Source organism: Canis lupus, chromosome 3, assembly GCF_003254725.2.
Source record: "Canis lupus dingo isolate Sandy chromosome 3, ASM325472v2, whole genome shotgun sequence".
Classification (NCBI taxonomy): Eukaryota; Metazoa; Chordata; class Mammalia; order Carnivora; family Canidae; genus Canis; species Canis lupus.
The window spans coordinates 91,948,307-91,965,705 of NC_064245.1; the positions used below are offsets into that span (position 1 = coordinate 91,948,307).

The following is a 17,399-nucleotide window of genomic DNA, read 5'->3' on the forward strand; positions in this document are numbered from 1 at the left end:
ACTTTCTGAAGTAATTGTAAATGGTAGTGTATCTTTATTTTTAGCTTCCACATGTTCGTTGGCATGTAGAAATGTGACTGTGGCCTTGCTGAGCTGCCTGCCCCACAGAAGAGCCCCAGGGATGGGGGGAGGGTCAGAGGTGGAGAGGGATACGAGTGCCAGGGTTGTATCATGTCCACGTATGTCAGCCCCTAGACATCACAGGTGACCTTAGGGAGATGTCTGAGGTTCCCTTCTGGGTGGGGAGGAAGCTGTAGGGGAGGCTGCCCTGACACCCCCTCCTCTCTGTCTTCAGCTCTAGGTCCTCTCCCCACTCTACCCTTGCTGTTTCCTCAGTTGGCAACTGTGGACCATCGCCCTGCGGGGGAGGCCGACTGCCCCAGGTCTGCGGGGACACTGCCCTTGCGCTGGGCAGGTCAGGCAGGCCTTGGACTCCGCCTTCCTCCTCAGCCCCTGCCTGCTGCCCCTCGTCTCTGCTTCCCCACAGGACCCAACCCAATGACTAGTCTGGATGTCACCTCCCAGACTGACCCCAGCTTCCTCTTCCACGCTGGCTTGCTGCCCTCCCTGTGACTTGTTTGGACAGCAGGACTTGCGGAGGGGACCTCTCCCCAGCCCCTTTCGGGAAATGCGGACCTTCTGCGGGGTCGAGTGACTTCGCGGGGGGCCTCTCCTCTACCCACCTGCGTGGGCGGGTGCGCACCTGGAGGCCCACGCGGAGGTCGGGGGCTGCCTGGCGCCTGGGAGGAGACTCTGTCCCTGTTTCGGCGGCAGACACGCCCGTCCAGCCCGACGGAGGAAGGTCCCGGGGCGTAACCGCGCCTTTCCTCCCGGCCCCGGGCCCCCTGCCCGCCGCCCCCGGGCCCCACCCCGCGCGCCCCGCCCCGCGCCCCGGCGCCACCTCCCAGGGCGGCCCGGCCCGAGCGCGATCCTCGGCCCGACAGCGGCGCGGCGGGCGATGGACGGCGGGGCTGGGGGAGGGCGGGGGGCCGGGCGGGGGCCCGATGCGTCCCCGGCCCTGGGCGCGCTGCTGGGCTACCGCGTCTACGCGCGCCGCTGGCTCTTCCTGCTGGTGCTGAGCCTGCTCAACTGCTCCAACGCCGCGGTACGGGGAGGTGGGGGCGCGGGCGGGGGGCGGTGCGGGGAGGTGCGGGGAGGTGGGGGGCGGGGGCGGTGCGGGGAGGTGGGGGCCCAGCCGGGTGCGCGGGGTCGCGCTGCAGCCCCGGGGGCTTGGGCGCAAGCCCCCCCCCCCCCCCCACGGTGGGGTGGATCGGGACACGGGCCCCTGGCTGCAGGGTGGAGGCGGCCTCTGTCCTCGCAGTGGTGCCTGAGCCTGGTCCCTGCCACCTGCAGTGGTTTGGAAAGAATTCCTCTCCTGCCCAGGGCGAGGCGGGAGTCACTGTCTAGCTGACAAGGGGTCTCCCAGTAGCTCCCCTCGCTCTGGAAGACCCAACACCTGGCAACCGGTCGGGCCCTGCCTGGCCCTGCCGACTCCATCCCCCTCCCCCCTGCTTAGGGTGCCGGCGCCTTCGTTCGATTCCTGACCCCTATGGGGACTCTCTCAGGGGGCCTTGTCTGCAGGCCCAGGTCTCCATAACTGCCCAGCTGGGATCTCCGGCGACTGGTTACCTGTTGTAGAATGTCCCCAGGGCTGGCAGGGACTCCCCCCGAGACCGCTTGGTCAGCCAGTGAGAACAGGATCTACCAATCTCTGGGGCTTGGGGCTCCAGCTTCTCCCCAGCTCCCGCTGGAGGCTGGCGTCCCTCCTTCCCCAGCCCACCACGTACAGTGGGTTTGGTGGGGTGAACATTTTGCGGACCCCACCCCATGCTCCTAGGATAGGTGTCCTCGTGCACTTGGATGGAGGGAGAGCTTGGAGCCACGCTCATCATGTCATGCTGGCCACCTGCTCACGGGGTCAGGCCGCGGTGCTGGCCCACCCCGGGCTGCACGGGGCAGCCTCCATCTCGTTCGCCGGAGCCGCCTGCTCTGCCTGCTACTTGCCTGAACGAACCTGCCCGTGACTCCTTGGTTCCCACGGAACCCCAGGACCGCCCAGGCAGCACTAGGCCCCCACGTAATCAGGTCATGGAAAGCTACCTTGGCAGAAGGTAGCTGGGGAGGCCGTGAGTGGCCGGGAGACGATCGGGACGTGCAGAGCCCCGAGTGCGGGTGGCGGGCAGGCGTGGACGAGACCTCTTTTTTTCTGTGGGACTCAAGCACTGTGCTTGTACCAGGTCCCCATCTAGGAAGCCAGAAAGGGTTTTTGGTGCAGGGTCTCCTTCGGCCCCTGACGCTGCTTTGATGAGTCTGAGGTCGGTGGGTCTCTTGGTGGCCTGAGGAGTTCCTTGCACACCGAGGCAGTGTCTGGCTGCACTCCCCTTTGGTCCGCGGGTTGTCATGGAGCAAACAGGACTCTCGCCAGGAATTGTGATCCCTGCTCTGGTCACCCCTGGGAGCACTGACCATCAGGCTTACCCCAGCCACGTCCACTCGTGTCCTTCGTCTGCAGCTGGGTACCCACAGGTCCCAGGTTCCTAGAGGGCAGTGTCGGAGGCAGGTGGAGCAGTGTCTGGAGTGAGGTCCGGGTGGCCCCACAGTGGCCCAAGGAGGCAGCCCAGGGGTGTGGGCAGGGGCGAGCATGGGGGGAGCCATCAGCACCCTCAGAGGGATGTGAGCGGCACTGGCAGGGCTGAGAGCAGATTGAGGGGAGTTGTTCCCATGTTGCCTGGCGCAGTTTGGCCCTGTCTCTGCTCTGCTGGCCACAGGCTTGGGGAAGAACAAGGAATGGCCTTGGCTCGGCGGGGCGGGTTTGGGGAACAGATACCATGCTTTTTCGCTGCTGGATCAGTGTCTTTCTGCACCCGGAGGGTCTGTCCTCTGCTTTGCCCTGTAAAAGAAAAAAAAAAAAGGGAACAAAAGGCAGATGTTGCCCAAGTTCTCTGTCATGTGATGCTCTGCAGTCGGCATCTGCGTGGGTCAGCAAGCCTGGACCTCACCCACTCGGCCGTGGAGGATGTGGCCTGGGGCCAGCCCCTGCATTCCCGGGTCTCACAGGGTGGTAGTGATCGTGAGCTTTGGATTGTGATGCCCTCATCTTTGGTCCATCCCTGGCTTGCTTCCCTTCTTTCTCCAGCAATAAGCCTTGGAGAGCCCCTCCTCTCACCCGTCCTCTAGGGAGGAGACGCTGTCTTACCTCCTCAGGAAGTCTTCCCCGCTGACCTAATGGAACTTACTGTTTGCTAAAGATCTGTGAGGTTCAGAGTCCTAGCTCTTGACAGGACCCAAGGCTGGGAAACGTCACCTGTCATGCTCTCAGAGAGGGTCTTCCCTCCCAAACACTTGGGTCTCCTGAAGGACGGGTGGGCTGGCCTTGGGCAGGGCCAGCCCACAGTCCAGGTGTTTTCACCTGGGGCTCAATAGCTGAGTTTGTAGACAAGCTGGGGATACCATTTGGGCCCCTTTCTGTCCCCCTCCCGGCCATGGAAACATCCCTCCCACTGCCCCTTCAGTGGCTCCAGGCCCACCCTGCTTCCTACCCTTATCTACCTGGTTGTTCCCCATAGACAGCGAGCGTCCCCCCCAGATGGGCTCCTCTGCCCAGCCCATCTGCACATCTATGCCATAGGGTGCCAGGGCCACCAGCTCTCCTCATCGAGACCCCCTCTTCTTTCAGCCCGGGCCCCAGTGCTGTCCAGCACCCGGTCTACGCCCCTCCCTGACAACTCACCACACAGAGCTCCCCTTCCCCCTGCAGACACCCGCCTCTGGGCCCTCCCCGTAGAGGGTCCTGCAGGCTCTGGCCAGGTCTCCAGCTCCTACCCCTCGGACCACGCTGGCAGGATGGTGGTGCTTCAGTCCCAGGCATGCTGTCTGACCTCCTAGCTGGTGCATGCCCCCGGAGGTGACTAGTGGAGACTCTGGCTCCTGTGGGACTGCCGGACACTCTCTCCCTCGGGCTGGCTGCCCAAGCCTAGGACAGCAGGTGGCTGTGATGTCTGTAGCACCTTCCCCCGGGGCTGACACCGGTGTGTATCCACAGCTGTGGCTCAGCTTCGCCCCCGTGGCCGACATAATCGCCCACCACTTCGTCCTCTCCACCGAGCAGATCAACTGGCTTTCGCTTATCTACCTCGTGGTGTCCATCCCGTCCGGCGTGGTGGCCATCTGGGTTCTGGACTCTGTTGGGCTTCGCTGGGCAGTGAGTCAGACGCCAAGGAGGCTGGTTCTTAGATGGGGCAGGGTCCTTGAGTAAGGGCTCAAGAGCCACTGCTTCCTCCCCCGGGGGATCCCCAGGCAGAGCCGTTGGGGGGGCAGGACAGAGGTCAGGGTGCTGGGGAGGGAGTCCGGGCTGACCAGGCAGTGCTCTGACCCCATCCCTGCAGACCATCACGTGCGCATGGCTGAACTTTGCTGGGAGTACATTCAGAGCCCTGCCCTCTCTGGCCATCAAGATCGAGGACCCGTTTGCCTTCCTTATGGGTGGGCAGAGCCTCTGTGCCCTGGTGCAGACCATGGTCATCTTCTCTCCAGCCAAGCTGGCTGCCTTGTGGTTCCCGGAGCACCAGCGCGTCACAGCCAACATGATCGGCACCATGTGTGAGTGGCAGGGCTGAGGCCGATGGGTCCTGGCACTTGCGTGCTCCCTGCTCTCCGAGGGCAGGGGCTCGGCCTGTGAGCCGGGGACCAGGCCTGGCCCAGGGCGGGGCAGACACGTGTCTCCATCTGCCCATCCAGCAAACTCCTTGGGCATCCTGATGGCCAACCTGCTGTCACCTACCCTGGTGAAGAAGGAGAAGGACATCCCCTGGATGGTGAGGGAGCTCAGACGTGTGTGCATTCACGTGGTGTGTATGTATGCATGCTGGGCTTGCATGTAATACATGTGGGTGTGTATGTGCTTACGTGTGGACGTACAAGTGTGTCCACAGCTGTCTGTGAGTGCGCACCTGTCCCTCCCTGCTGGTGACCCCACCGGCACGTGCACTTGGTGCACACAGGGTTTTCGCACCGCCTTCGTGCCAGGTAGGGACCAGGATGTCGGTTTCCTTGCTGGGGGGAGGCCCTCAGTTAGGTGAGGGGCTGGCTGGAACAGGAGGAGGCGTTGAAGGGAGGGCTAGGGACGGAGACAAGGGACCGGCGGAGGCCGTGAGGTGGATATGAGGTTGAGGGGTAGGGGCTGGGTCCCAGGCCAGCGTGTCTGCTGAGCAAGGTGGGGAGGATCACCCCAGGTGGCAGGTGCTTGGCGTTGGTAGGATGGAAAACCCGGGCATGTCTGAGGGGAGACTGGTCTGACCTGGTCCAGAACGTTGGGGAGCCAAAGACGCGCTCGCAGGGTCCAGTCGGGACCTCGGTTGGGTCAGGGAGTGGGGCAGGCCCTGGCAGGTTCCGAGGGTCAGGGGGCTTCAGCTGTGCAGCTGGGCGAGCGCTGAGGTCGTTCATGAAGGCGGGCAGGAAGGCTCAGGGGGCAGTTTGGCGAATCCGGGGCCTGGGAGAGGCTCGGGCGACGGCTGTCCCCGTGGGCGCCACCCTTGGGTGATCTTTCGGAAGGCAGGGTTCCCGAGAGCAGAGCGGGTCCTGGGGCTCAGCTTTGTCTGGGAGGGCTGGCGGTGGGGTGGCTGGCAAGGGGGCGGTGTGCCCAGAGCGGTGGGGATGTGGTCCCCGTGTGCACGCGCACGTGTTTGCACACTTGCACACAGCCCCTCACGCGTGCCCTCTCCTTAGCTGGGCATCTATATCATCCCCGCTGGCCTCGCCTGCCTCCTGGCCACTGCCTGCCTCTGGGACAGCGTGCCCCCCAGCCCGCCCTCTGGGGTGGCTGCCCGCTGCACCTCGGAGAGGTTCCTGGAGGGGCTGAAGCTGGTCAGTGCGATGGGATCCACACCGGGTGGCCGGGTGGCCGGGTGGCCGGGTGCGGGCACAGGCTGAGGAGGGAAGGGGCGGGACAAGCCCGGGTTTCCCGGCTCCTGTGCTGAGCGGGGCTTCTCCCCCAGCTCCTGCACAACAGGGCCTACGTCACCCTGGCCGTGTGCTTCGGGGGCGGCATCGGCATCTTCTCCGGCTTTTTGGCCCTCCTGGAGCAGGTCCTCTGCGTGAAGGGCTACTCGAAGGTGAGTGCCGCTCCCCGGGCCCCTGTCCCGTGAGCCCGCGGCCGTGACCTCCACTAAGCCTGGGTCTCCAGCCCTGGACCCCTGGACCCCTGGACGGGGAGCCTCCCGTTGCGGGCGGTACTGACGGGCCGTCCCTCACCCTGCCACGGGCTCTCGGGGACAGCGGGCAGGCTGCTCCCCTGGGGCCCCGGCATCCCTGCAGCGGGTGATGGGGTGCCCCGGCTTCCTCTCCTCCAGGAGTTTGCAGGCCTTTGCGGGGCCCTCTTCATCGTTTTTGGGGTCCTGGGGGCGCTGGTTCTCAGCCTGTATGTGGACCAGACCAAACAGTTCACCGAGGCTGTCAAGATTGGCTACTGTCTGACCTCCGTGGTCTGCGTGGCCTTTGCCCTGGTGAGTCCCCCTGAACCAAGACCACCCTACGGGGGCGGGAGGGACTACTCTGGGGCAGGGCAGCTGGAAGCTGGTCAGCAGGAAGCCAGGCCTTGCCAGCCTTCGGCACTGCCCGCGGGGCGGCCCCCTGGCCCTGGTGCTGCCGTCTTGGCTGCTCTGCACGGCCAAGACGATGCTGGGGGGCCTGGCTGGGTCTGTGTGTCCAGGGCTGCGTCCCGCTGACCGCTGCCCTGCCCCGCCCCTCTGTACGGCCCCCTGCCCCCCAGGTGTCTCAGCTGCAGGGACAGACCCTCGCGCTGGTCACCATCTGCTCACTGCTCGGGCTCTTTGGCCTCTCGGTGGTGCCCATTGCCATGGAGCTGGCAGTCGAGTGCTCCTTTCCCGTGAGTGAGGGTGCCGCTGCAGGCCTGGTGGTTGTGCTGGGGTGAGTGTTCCTCCACTGCTTCCCTGGGGACCCTGAGACCGCCCCTGCCCCAAGGCCACGGAGCGGGCCACCCGCCTGCTCTGGCGAAGGCCACCGCGTTCTGAGCTGTGTGCAGCCCTGGGCAGGCCGCTGTGCCCCGAATGACCCGTGGCGGTGAGCGGTGAGCGGTGCCCGGGGCAGGGCTGAAGAGCCTGTGGCTGTCCAGGCAGGCTGTGGGTGCGCTCGTCGTGGTCCTGCTGACGGCCCTGAGCGTGCGGCGAGCGGAGCCGTCCACCTCCACCTGCCAGGATGGCCAGGGCCCCCTGGACTGGAAGGGTGAGTGCCTCCGCTGCCCAGAGCCCCCGGGCCCAAGTGAGGAGGTCCGTGCCTGGTCCCTCACTGGCCACGGTGGGGGTCGGCTGGGGCCCTGCCAGCTGCGTGGCTCCGCTGGGGCCTGCGTGGGGAGCTCCGGCCGCGGGGCGAGCCTCAGCCGAGCGGGACCGTGTCTCCCCAGTGTCCATGCTGCTGATGGCCGGCCTCTGCGCCCTCTTCAGCTGCTGCTTGACGCTCTTCTTCCACACCCGCTACCGGCGCCTGGAGGCCGAGGCCCGCATGAGCCGCTCCATCCAGGATGACGCTGACCGCGTGCCCCAGCCGGCGGCCACCCCCTGAGGCTCCCCGAGGCTCGCCACCCCACGCCACCCCTCGGCCTCCGGTGCGGACCGTAGGAAGCTCGGGGCAGCTCGGTCCTAGAGCCGTGGCCCTGTCCCCCGCCTGTTTGTGGAGCCCTGAGGCCCTGGAGCCCCCAGGACTCGCAGAGAGGTCACGGGGTCCCTACGGAGTCTGGAAGCCAAAGGAGCAGTTGGTCTGTCGAGAAGTGGTCCTGGGCGTGAAGGGGAGGCCAGGAGGGGCAGGCTTTGGCCACCGCGTGCCAGCATCCAGCAGCCCGGGCACCCGCGGAGCACAGCGGGGTGGCCTATGGGAGGCCCCGAGGCCGGGGGGACATGCAGCCGCTGGCCAGACGGGTGCCCCAGCGGCCGGGCCAGGCCCGGCCCAGGGTGGCTGGCGCAGGAGCAGTGACGGGGGGGGGGGGGGGGGGGGGGGGGGGGGGGGGGCGGCTGTCTTGAGAGGCCAGGGCTGTGGGGGAACTGGATGGATCCTGGGCCGTGGGGTCCCCAGCATCACTGAGGCGAGTGGACAGTTGTGAGAAATGCCTTCCTTGGGGGATCCCAGCCCCCAGCTTCTCTCAACCTGCGCTGCTGAGCAGGGGGCGTCAGGCTGGGCTGGGAGGGGCGGCAGGGGGCGCAGGGGCGGCAGGGGGCGGTCCCCCGCAGGTCCTTGCTGATCCTCCCGCCCCCAGCGGACCCTTCCCCTCCAGACTCTCCCAGTCCTGAGCAAACGCTCGCACCCCCAGGAGGACACCCTCCCCCGCAGACACTGGCAGGCAGATTTGTGGGTTCATGTTTATTGAACGGGCTGCAGCCTGGGGGGCGATGGGGGAGACGCCCCTCACTCCTCCTTCTCCTCCCCGTGGGTGAGCACGTAGCTCAGCGCCTTGTAGTCCAGGTTGCCCGCAGCATCGATGGTGGCAAACTGGAACATCTGGTCCACCTGCGGGCCGGTGGGGGTGGGGGTCAGGCCCAGGGAGGAGGGGAAGGGGCGAGGTGGCCAGCGAATTACAGGCACTGAACTCCAGCCGGCTCCCGTGTGGTTCTTGCTTGTGGGGGGGGTGAGCCGGGGGGCAGCGCCCTGCCCACCCCATGCCGCAGCCTCTGGGGGCCCGGGTACGTCCCCTGGCCAAGCCCCCCGCCCCCCAAGACCACGGAGGACCATGGGGAAGGAAGTGGGGTGAGGCAGCGTGGGCCAGACCTCTTCTGCAGTCATCTTGTCTGCCTGCGACATCAGCAGCCTCTTGATGCTGAGGACAAGGAGGGAGGAGCTGTATCAGGCCGACCCGCGAGAGAGGGACCCGCGAGAGGGACGCCCCCCACGGTGGGAGGCCCGGGTGGGGGGTCAGCTTGCCTGGCGGGGGGGCCCCCCCCCCCCACGGTACAGGCGCCTCTCTCAGCCTGGCCGGAGGGCGAGTCCTGGGCTCCGGGACTCACTGGGGCGTCTTTCCTGACTCACGCTCAGGGTCACCTCCCTGGGGGGCCCCGTGGGGGGGGGCGGGGGAGACTGAGGCATGTGCCTGCTACACTGGGCACGCCCACTCCCGCCTCCCCCCCAGCTGCTGAGCCTCCAGGCGGCTTACAAACCCAGCGAGGGTCGAGGGTCGAGGGTCGGCCCGGATACCCCGCCCTGTGGGCAGGACCGGTTTTGCCCTCCGTGACCCTGAGGGACAGGGATCTGGGGCGGACAGCCCGGGCCTGGACCTGGGTGGGCGGGGGCAGGGGCGGGGGCAGGGGCGGGGGCGGGGGCGGGGGCAGCCCTTGGTGCCGGGGCCACACTCACTAGTCCTTGTTGATGCTGCCTTTGCCGTCGGGATCCAGCATCTTGAAGGCGTTTAGGATGGTCTCCTCGCCATCCGTACCTGCTCACAAAAGGGGGTTTTCAGGGCTCCAATCCCGTCCCAGGCCCCAGGGTTGGCCTGAAGGAGGACCTGCAGCTCCCAGCCGGCGGGTCCCTAGGATCCTGCCCAGGCCCAAGGCTGACGTGAGGCCCAGGAGTGAAGGACGGAGGCTACAGGACGCCCGGCAAGCTCACCCGCCCCACAGACGTGGGAACCAGAGTGTCAGGTTCTAGGGCTTTTCGAAACACTTGAAAATCTGAATTTTCATGTGAAATGGCGTCAGGAGCCAACAAAATGCACGGTGCCTCGGCCGCCTGGCCCGAGGGCTGCCCCTACCCCCCCGCTGCTCCCACCTGTCAGCTTCGCCCCGAACATGTTCAGGAACATGGTGAAGTTGATGGGCCCCGAGGCCTCCTTGAGCATGGCGTCCAGCTCCTCATCCTTGACATTGGTTTTGCCTGTCACCAACACGAGATGGGGTCACAGCCACCCTGGCCGCCATGTTGTTGATGTGACCCCAGAACAACGCTGGGGACGCGAGCCAACGGGGGGACCTGTCAGCAGAGCCCCAGACCCTGGGCCCTGGGAGGAGGAGGAAGAGGCGAGGCGCGGGGCTTACCTGGGGGTGAGGGGGCCCAGAGGAAGGAGACGCACCTGTTCTCCCCCGGGGTGGCCTCGGCCTGAGAACGTGCCCCCACGCGGGGGTGAGGGACAAGAGGGCCAGCCTTCGGCTCTTCAGCGGAGTGTGAGCCGGCCTCCCCGGCCTCCCAGGTCTGCTCTGGGCTTCCTTACGGTGCTCGGGGGGAGGAGGACACCCCCCTGCTCGGGGCTCCTCTAAGGTGTCGGCCCCTCCCGGGAGCTTCATCCCAATGACCCCATCCGGGGCGCCCATGCTCGGGCTGTGCCACCGGAGAGGGACTTCTCCCCGGGGGGCCCAGCCCACCTCCTCCAGCCCACGGGCTATGGGATGCCGGGTCAGGCTGTAGGGCCAGAGCGCGTTCCCGCGAGGTCGTGGCAGAGTTGCGCCCCCGGGCACCTACCCAGGGAGGCGTAGGTGTCCTTCAGGTCCTCCTTGTCAATGAAGCCATCTCGGTTCTGATCCATTAGCGTGAACGCCTGAAACCGAGGCCAGGCTCACTGGGTTCCCAGGCGGGCCACCCCGTTAGCGCAGGCTTGTCCTCTCGCTGCTTCCACAGCGAGGCTCAGCCGGGGTCTTTCCATCACCTGCGTTACGACTCACAGGGGACCCCTTGGGCGGGAGTTACTGGGACAAAAGCGGAGCCTCACCTCCTTGAACTCCTGGATCTGGGTCTGCTCAAAGTTGGAAAAGACGTTGGAGGATGCCCTCTGGGCCCGGAGGCCCCCCCCTTCCTTCTTCTTCGTTTTCCTGCTGGCCTAATGTGAGGACACCAAGGCTGAAGGGCCTCCAGGCGGGTGTTCGGGAAGACGCGGGGGGTGCGTGTGGTTGGCACTCGGGCCCCTGGGCGAGGCCAGCTGCAGGTCTGGGTATGAAGCGGCCCGACCGGGCCCGAAAGCCCTGCGCCCGGGGCCTGCCGTCCAGCCAGGAGCCAGCTGGGCCTGAGTGTGCAGGCGGCCGGCCAGCGGGTGGGCCTGTTCTGGGGACCCGTCCAGTGCGAGGCCAGGAGCCTCCACCGTCCAGCCCCAGACTGTCACCGGGGCCCAGATCTTCCCCACCGCGCGCTCTTACACAGGCAAACACTTGTGTCGGCGGCACCGTGACCGCACAGCCACGCGCACACTCACGCTCACACTCCTGCCCGCTGCCCGGCGGGCCCCACTCACCATGCCCAGGCCTGCCTGCTGCGATGCTCTGCGCCCCCTGGGCTCGGGCCACCTGTCTTAAGCTCCTGCCCAGTCCCCCAGGACAGCTCGGACTCCGGCTCCACTCCCTACAAGGACAGGCCTAGGGCCACCCTGGGGACTGGAGGGACTGCACAGTGAGCTTTGGCACTGGCGGGTGACTCAGATGCCCCCCTCCCGCCCTGGCGCCGGCTTCCCAGGCACCTCCCCGCCGCCCCTCACCCAGAAGCCTTTGTTCTGGCTGCGGAAGCAGAGGAAGGCGCCTCTCCTAGATTTGCCCAAAGTCCCTGTGAGGGGCTGGTGACCAAGCATCCCCCCCCCGGCATGTCGTGTACGCCCTCGCCTCCCCGCTTCAGTGGCAGGAGAGGCCCAGAGCCCCGTCCCCCTGGCAGAGCAGGGACGTTTCTGGGGTGGAGTGCCTCGGGATGGGCCGAGCCCTGCGCCAGCCTCCAGCCAGGTTTCCCCACTACATCGCGGCTCAGCAGGCAGAGTCTGGGGAGGGGACCTGGCCCAGGTGCCTGTGGGGTGATGTCAGGCTTAGAGATCACCCCAGGTCTTGGGGGGCGTGACCTGCTGGGGGGACCTGGGGACTCCCAGAGGGAAAACACGTGAGTAATGTGGGGGACCTGGGCTGGGCTGCACTCCCAGTCGAGTGGGTCTGACTGTGATGCTCGGAGAGAGCCTAGCGGGGCTGCAGGAGCGAGCCCCCCCGCGGAGAAGGGAAGGTGCTCAGGAGGCCCCTGATGTGGGGAGGCCTGTGGACACCGGCGGAGCCCCTAGGGAGGTCTCCCGGGCTGGCCGCACTAAAGATAGCCGAGGAGCCGCCCGGGGGGGCAGATCAGGATTCAGCAGGACAGCTGCCCCGACAGGTGCACAGGCGTCAGCAGGCGGCTCCAGTGTCCTGAGCCAGGTGGGAACCCCCGAGGCCCTCAGGGGGGGCCTGGGGCCAAAGTGAGTCTCCCCCAGCCTCAGGGGGTCCCCCTCGGGCAGCCATGTGCGTGTGGGCGTGTGTGCCTGGTGTCCTCACCCCCCCACCGCCCACCCCACCCCCCTGGAAGCTACTGATGGGTGGTCCCCTCCAGCACCCTGGCTTCACATTCAACCCCAGAGACACTTATTTTTAATTCTGGAAGCAGGAGTTGCTGAGGAGCCTTGTTTATTTTAACATCCAGAGAAGGGAAAACATGTTTGCCACCCGAGCTCATCAGCTCGGCTGCCCGAGGGCAAGACCCCGGCGGGGTGGGGGCGCACTCAGCATCCCCACAAGGCGCGCTGCTGGAAGAGGCTTAGTTCGGCCTTGTGGGGTCAAGGTGCGTGGACAGCTTCCTCGGGGGGCGGTGAGGCTGTTGGGCAGGCGTCGCCCCACCCCGGCCTGGCAGAGGCATCGGGCAGGGTCCCCAGAGAGCCCGGGCAGGGCCCTGCAGGACCGAGCTGGCTCCCGCCCCCGGGAACCCGCCGTGATCCTGCAGTCCCGGGGCAGAGGTGGAGAGGACCGCGGGGCCGCGGGCAGGCTGAGCCCAGGAGCCGGAGGTGGCCGCGCCGCCCTGCGAGCACCCGGAGCGTCTGCCTCCGTGTGCCGGGCTCTTCGGACTCGGCTGAGTTCTCTCTGGAAACAGGAGGGCTTGGGAAAGTTGGGAAAAGTGGGCTCCCGTCTGGCGTATTGGGGGCCCCAGAGAGGCTCAAGCTCCGGTTCCCAGGGCTTCGGCCTGGATCAGTGCAGGGCCGGGCCGAGGGCTCCTCCTGCCGGCGCCCCCCACCTGGTTGCCTGGGGAGCCATGTGTCCCCACAGCCAGCACGCCCTGGCCCTGGGAGCTGCTCGGCCACTGCTGCCTGCCGTGTAGGGAACCCCCTCTGCACCCCTGCGGCTCACCTGGTCGTGACGTCACCCCCTGCACCCCTGCGGCTCACCTGGCCGTGACGTCACTCCCTCTGCACCCCTGCGGCTCACCTGGTCGTAACATCACCCCCTGCACCCCTGCGGCTCACCTGGCCGTGACGTCACCCCCTGCACCCCTGCGGCTCACCTGGCCCTGACGTCACTCCCTCTGCACCCCTGCGGCTCACCTGGCCGTGACATCACCCCCTGCACCCCTGCGGCTCACCTGGCCGTGACGTCACCCCCTGCACCCCTGCGGCTCACCTGGCATGACGTCACAGGGTGAGCGCAGAGGCTCAGAGGGTGGAGCGACTCAAAGGAGAGGCCCCCCGCGTCCCGCCGGAGGAGCAGAAGGGGGAGACTGCGGGGCTGCTGGGGCCCTCGGCCGGCCAGGCTGCTCCTCCCGGGAAGGCCCCGCCCCGTGCAGGGGAGCCGCTCCCCAAGGGGCGCCCTCCGCTCACCCCTGGGTTCCCAGCCCAGCCTCGAAGCCCGTTCCCGTTGCGGCCCCTGCGGGCGACCTGGGGCGGGGCGTGGTGGCGGCTCCCTCCCCGGCGCGGGGGCCCCGGGCCGCAGAGCCCGCAGCCAGGGCGCAGGGGCCTGTGTGTTTGCTGAGCCTCACGCGCTCGGCAAACCCTCGGGCCCGGCGGGCGGCCTCCTCCGGCGCTGAGCCCGGCGGACGGCGGGAGCCCCGCGCCCCCCGCAAGGCCGCCCCGCCCCCACCCCGCGGTCGCGCGTGCGTACTGGTCGCCAGCGGCGCGCCGGGAGGGGCCCCGCCCCGAGCGGCCGCGCTGTTCCGCCTCCGCCCACCGGGGGGCGCAGGCTCCCGCGCACGGCGCACGCGGCCCTCGCTACGCCTCTACGTCACCGCGGCGCTTCCGGCGGCGGCGGGTTGTGCTTCCGGCGTGAGGCTCACGGACAAGATGGTGCCGCCGGTGCAGGTCTCCCCGCTCATCAAGGTGAACCGGGCTCTGCGGCCGTCGGCGGGCGCTCGGCCCCGTGGGGCCCCGCGTGCGCGACCTCGGTGGGGTGGGAGCCCCGGCCCCGACCCCTCCCCGGGACCCCGGCCCCCAGCCCTCGCCCCCCCGCCCTGACCGCCCTGACCGCCGTCTCCCGCAGCTCGGCCGCTACTCCGCCCTGGTCCTCGGCATGGCGTACGGAGCCAAGCGCTACAGTGAGTGACCGCGGGCGCGCGGGGACCCCGAGGGCGGGACGCCTGGTTCTCGGGACAAGTGGGTGCGTGGGGGTCGGGGGCGGGGTCGGGTCGGGCTCTCGGGCGCCTCAAGGTCTCGCGTGGACCGTTTCCCTCCGCGCGGCGTTTCGGCGAAGAAACCGAGCGCCTGCGCGCCTCCCCGCTGTGCCCCCGCAGGTTACCTGAAACCCCGGGCGGAGGAGGAGCGGAGGGTGGCCGCCGAGGAGAAGAAGCAGCAGGAGGAACGGAAGCGGATCGAGCGGGAGCTTGCGGAAGGTGCGGGCGCCGCGGGCCCTGGGCTCCCGGGGGGCGGGAGAGGCCGCGGGTGTGCGGGGGGGACGCGGTCGGCGCGGCCCGGGTGGGTCGCCTGGGCGGCTGTGGCGGCGCCCTGACGCGGCTGTTCCCCTCCGGACCTTTCAGCCCGAGACGACAGCATCCTGAAGTGAGGCTGCCCTGCCCTGGAGCGGCGCGCGCGCGAATAAAGGCTTTCTGTGTCGTGCGATGCTGTCCTGCCCCGTCTCCGGTTGTCTGATTCCCCGGCTCAGGCCCGGCCGCCGCTCTCCGTTTTCAGTGTGTGCGGCCTGGTGACGGGGAGCGGGTTTTAGAAGACACGGGGTGCTGGGTGCAGGCGGGCCGCGGACACTAATCCCGTCGCTTGTCTGGGGTGCCCGGCTGGGGCGCCCCCACGGGAGCAGCTGGCGCAGACACAGCCAGCTCGGGTGTTGTGGGTGCTGCTGGGTCTTCACTAAGCCTGGCGCAGACCCCTGGGGGGCAGCACAGGCGCCAGGCTGGGAGGTGGCCTGATGCCCTTTGTCTCCTTGTCGGGAAGCCCCCCCGCCCCAAGCCTCCCCCACCCTGGGGAAGACGTGGCCAATGGACCGGGCTCTGGTGGGCTTGGGCTCTCGCATCTGCTCCTCTGCCTCCGGGCTGTGCTCCTTCCAGCCTCAGGCCTGTGGGTGGAACATGCTGTCTTCCAGCCCAGGTCTGGAGCACATCCCTGTCCCTGAGCCAGGTTTTGATAGAAAAATGGATTCATTTGCAAACGTGAGGGGAAGGAGGAGCAGCATGTCAGCACTTGAAAGCCTTGGTTTTAGTCAGGGCGAAGGTTGGGGGAGCCCGGCCCCTCCCGCAGTGCTTGGCGGGTGCCGTCCGCTTGGTGGGTGGCCTGGCCCTGATCACAGGCAGGGTGTCCCCAGGAGCCCTTGCCGAGAAGGGACCTGCCTCCTCCCTGTCCCCCCACCTGCCCAGGAGCTCGGGAACTCTGGAAGCATCCGATTGTGCAGCTGAGAGCAGCTTGCTGTGGGTTCAGTGTCCAGGGTCGGGGGAACCAATGCTTTGGGGTTAAAAGTCCCTAGTTTCTCCCAGATAAGTAGCATCTGAATCGCACAGGACTCGTGTGTCCTGGTCGAGTCTGGCCATGCTGGGCCATGAGTGCGAAGCGGTTACTTGGACGGGACTCGGCAATGCCAGGCGATCTGTGCGGAGGGCTGTGCAGGCAGGGGTTGTCCTCAGGTCAGGCCTGTGACCCCTCTTCCACTCGGGCTTTGACCTTCTGGCAGAACTTTCCGGTGGGTCACACGTGATGTGCCCTCCACCAGAATCTCTGCCGTATTGAAGAAAAATACAACTTGTTTTTATTTTATTCCGAGTTTCTGGTCAGGGTTCCTCCTAAACCAGGTTGGCAGCAGCACACACGTATCTCGTCTACCCGTGTACACATAAGTACTCGTGCGCTTGGCGTTCCCACCCAGCCCTCGCGGACGCACAGTTCACAGCCCCTTTCCAGAGGGCTCTCCATGGCAAGCGGTGGGACACCCGGAAGGTGGCTGAGCGTGAGGTACACTAAACTTTATTCATAGTTGAGTTTATAAAAACACAGATCTTAAAAAAGTTTCAAGATATCCAAAATTGTCTTTAGTCATTTTCTGGGGCTTCCTCACATGTAGCAAACCCTTAGAGGCGGGGGCGCCGTCCGAACCCGGGAGCAGCTCACAGGATGCAGCAGGTGGAAGACTTGGGTGCGGGGCCACCGTTGCAAATCTCTGTGCCCGCTGCGAGAGAGACGGGACGGTGAGGGGAGGGTGAGCACGAGGGTGAGCACGGCCTGCTCCCCGGCGTCCTCCTCGGCCCGGTGCCCGCCTGAGCCGATTAGCCAGCCCCGCCTCGGCCCTTCCTGCCTTCGCTCCCGTGACCCGTCGGCTCCGGCCCTCACAGCCCCGAAGCCCTGTTCACGTGCATTTCCTCCCGAGGGTGCCGGGGCCCAGGTGCCACATGCAAAGGCCAGGGCGGCGCCATCGGGTTCCTGGGGGCCACGACCCTGCCGCGGAAGCACATGCTCACAGCGGTAGCCGCGGAGACCTGTGACGCGGGCCGGTGAAGCGTGTCCCGTGCGCCCGACTCCTAGTTCACTTACAGGTCTTATGTTTGTTCCGCTTTTTTAAAAAGATTTTATCTGAGGGGGCGCAGGACGTGTGTGCACAGGCAGGGCGGGGCGCCAACGGGCTCCCTGCTGCGTGTGACCCCGAGGTCACGGCCGGAGCCTCTAGGTCGCCCTTTGGTCTTCCACCGGTTTCTGAGGGCAGCATGGACATTACGGGTGGATTTTTCTGAGCGGGTTAGTGGGGAGCGGTGGCCACTGCGGGGATGTGTCTGCCGGGCTTCCCTCCCCTTTTGCAGCGGAAGCCGCATTCAGTTACTTGGAGGAAACGCGGTCCTGGCCCGGAATGGAGGGGCCCTTCCCTGTTCCCGCTCGCCAGGCCCGCGCCTGAGGGTCCCCGTGCTGCGGGCCACCTGCCTGCCTCCAGGCTCGCCTCTGCTGCCCCACTGTCCCTTTACACGCTCCGCGGGCGGCTAACCCGTGCCCACCCCTGCGGCCCAGACCTTTCTTGGCTGTCGTCCTGTCCTCTTGTTGCTGCTTCTCCTCCTCCAGGGCCTTCAGCTTGGCCTCGTACTCATCAGCCAAGGCCTTCCATTCCTTCCTGTTGTTCTGCAGTCGGTCGAACATGGGCAGGATCTCTTCGTGGAAACGGGAAAACTCCTGGACACAGAATCAGGAGGTCGGACCACACCTCTCGACAGTTCCCAGGCAGTGGGGGCAGGTG

The 17,399-nt window shown here is 67.1% G+C and overlaps 4 protein-coding genes across 7 annotated transcripts in view; 2 read left to right on the forward strand and 2 right to left on the reverse strand.

The window, feature by feature from the left end:
- The first annotated feature begins 958 nt into the window (after window positions 1-958).
- Window positions 959-8,598, forward strand: SLC49A3 (solute carrier family 49 member 3). The gene is made up of 10 exons (XM_025437633.3): window positions 959-1,105; window positions 4,043-4,201; window positions 4,386-4,599; window positions 4,738-4,814; window positions 5,725-5,862; window positions 5,994-6,110; window positions 6,348-6,500; window positions 6,767-6,924; window positions 7,130-7,239; window positions 7,418-8,598. Exons 1-10 carry the CDS (start codon window positions 959-961, stop codon window positions 7,573-7,575), a joined length of 1,431 nt encoding a protein of 476 aa, XP_025293418.1. The 3' UTR covers window positions 7,576-8,598.
- On the reverse strand, window positions 8,353-13,683 carry MYL5 (myosin light chain 5). Of its 4 annotated transcripts, none has more exons than XM_025437526.3 (8): window positions 13,374-13,509; window positions 11,216-11,354; window positions 10,700-10,807; window positions 10,453-10,528; window positions 9,766-9,870; window positions 9,355-9,433; window positions 8,773-8,821; window positions 8,353-8,514 (listed from the first exon to the last, which is right to left on the reverse strand). In XM_025437526.3, the coding sequence occupies exons 2-8, from the start codon at window positions 11,216-11,218 to the stop codon at window positions 8,413-8,415; spliced, it is 522 nt and encodes a 173-aa protein (XP_025293311.1). In that variant the 5' UTR covers window positions 11,219-11,354; window positions 13,374-13,509; the 3' UTR covers window positions 8,353-8,412. The 4 variants fall into 4 exon arrangements, with proteins under 4 accessions (XP_025293311.1, XP_035570562.1, XP_048964693.1 ...); XM_035714669.2 differs by having other exon boundaries at window positions 11,216-11,322; window positions 13,374-13,496; XM_049108736.1 differs by lacking the exons at window positions 11,216-11,354; window positions 13,374-13,509 and adding an exon at window positions 13,571-13,683.
- On the forward strand, window positions 13,379-14,800 carry ATP5ME (ATP synthase membrane subunit e). The gene is made up of 4 exons (XM_049108735.1): window positions 13,379-14,065; window positions 14,226-14,280; window positions 14,476-14,574; window positions 14,719-14,800. Exons 1-4 carry the CDS (start codon window positions 13,379-13,381, stop codon window positions 14,742-14,744), a joined length of 867 nt encoding a protein of 288 aa, XP_048964692.1. The 3' UTR covers window positions 14,745-14,800.
- A 1,331-nt stretch (window positions 14,801-16,131) lies between these two features.
- PDE6B (phosphodiesterase 6B) overlaps window positions 16,132-17,399 on the reverse strand; it is a 28,319-nt gene continuing 27,051 nt past the window's right edge. The window contains exons 21-22 of the mRNA XM_025437528.3: window positions 17,179-17,335; window positions 16,132-16,349 (exon numbers count right to left, since the gene is read on the reverse strand). Coding sequence (XP_025293313.1) covers window positions 16,288-16,349; window positions 17,179-17,335 — 219 coding nt within the window. The 3' untranslated portion in view covers window positions 16,132-16,287. The remainder of the gene's footprint in view (window positions 16,350-17,178; window positions 17,336-17,399) is intronic.

Excerpts from the sequence above, each read along its gene's own strand:
- MYL5 (XM_025437526.3), bottom strand. Across the intron at positions 9,871-10,452 it reads GGACACCTACGCCTCCCTGG|GCAAAACCAATGTCAAGGAT; the intron begins GTAGGTGCCCGG and ends TGTTGGTGACAG. Across the intron at positions 8,822-9,354 it reads GGCAGCATCAACAAGGACTA|CATCAAGAGGCTGCTGATGT; the intron begins GTGAGTGTGGCC and ends CCTTGTCCTCAG.
- SLC49A3 (XM_025437633.3), top strand. The coding sequence starts at position 959 with ATGGACGGCGGGGCTGGGGGAGGGCGGGGGGCCGGGCGGGGGCCCGAT. Across the intron at positions 1,106-4,042 it reads TCAACTGCTCCAACGCCGCG|CTGTGGCTCAGCTTCGCCCC; the intron begins GTACGGGGAGGT and ends GTGTATCCACAG. Across the intron at positions 6,111-6,347 it reads GCGTGAAGGGCTACTCGAAG|GAGTTTGCAGGCCTTTGCGG; the intron begins GTGAGTGCCGCT and ends CCTCTCCTCCAG.
- ATP5ME (XM_049108735.1), top strand. The coding sequence starts at position 13,379 with ATGACGTCACAGGGTGAGCGCAGAGGCTCAGAGGGTGGAGCGACTCAA. Across the intron at positions 14,066-14,225 it reads AGGTCTCCCCGCTCATCAAG|CTCGGCCGCTACTCCGCCCT; the intron begins GTGAACCGGGCT and ends CGTCTCCCGCAG. Across the intron at positions 14,281-14,475 it reads GTACGGAGCCAAGCGCTACA|GTTACCTGAAACCCCGGGCG; the intron begins GTGAGTGACCGC and ends GTGCCCCCGCAG.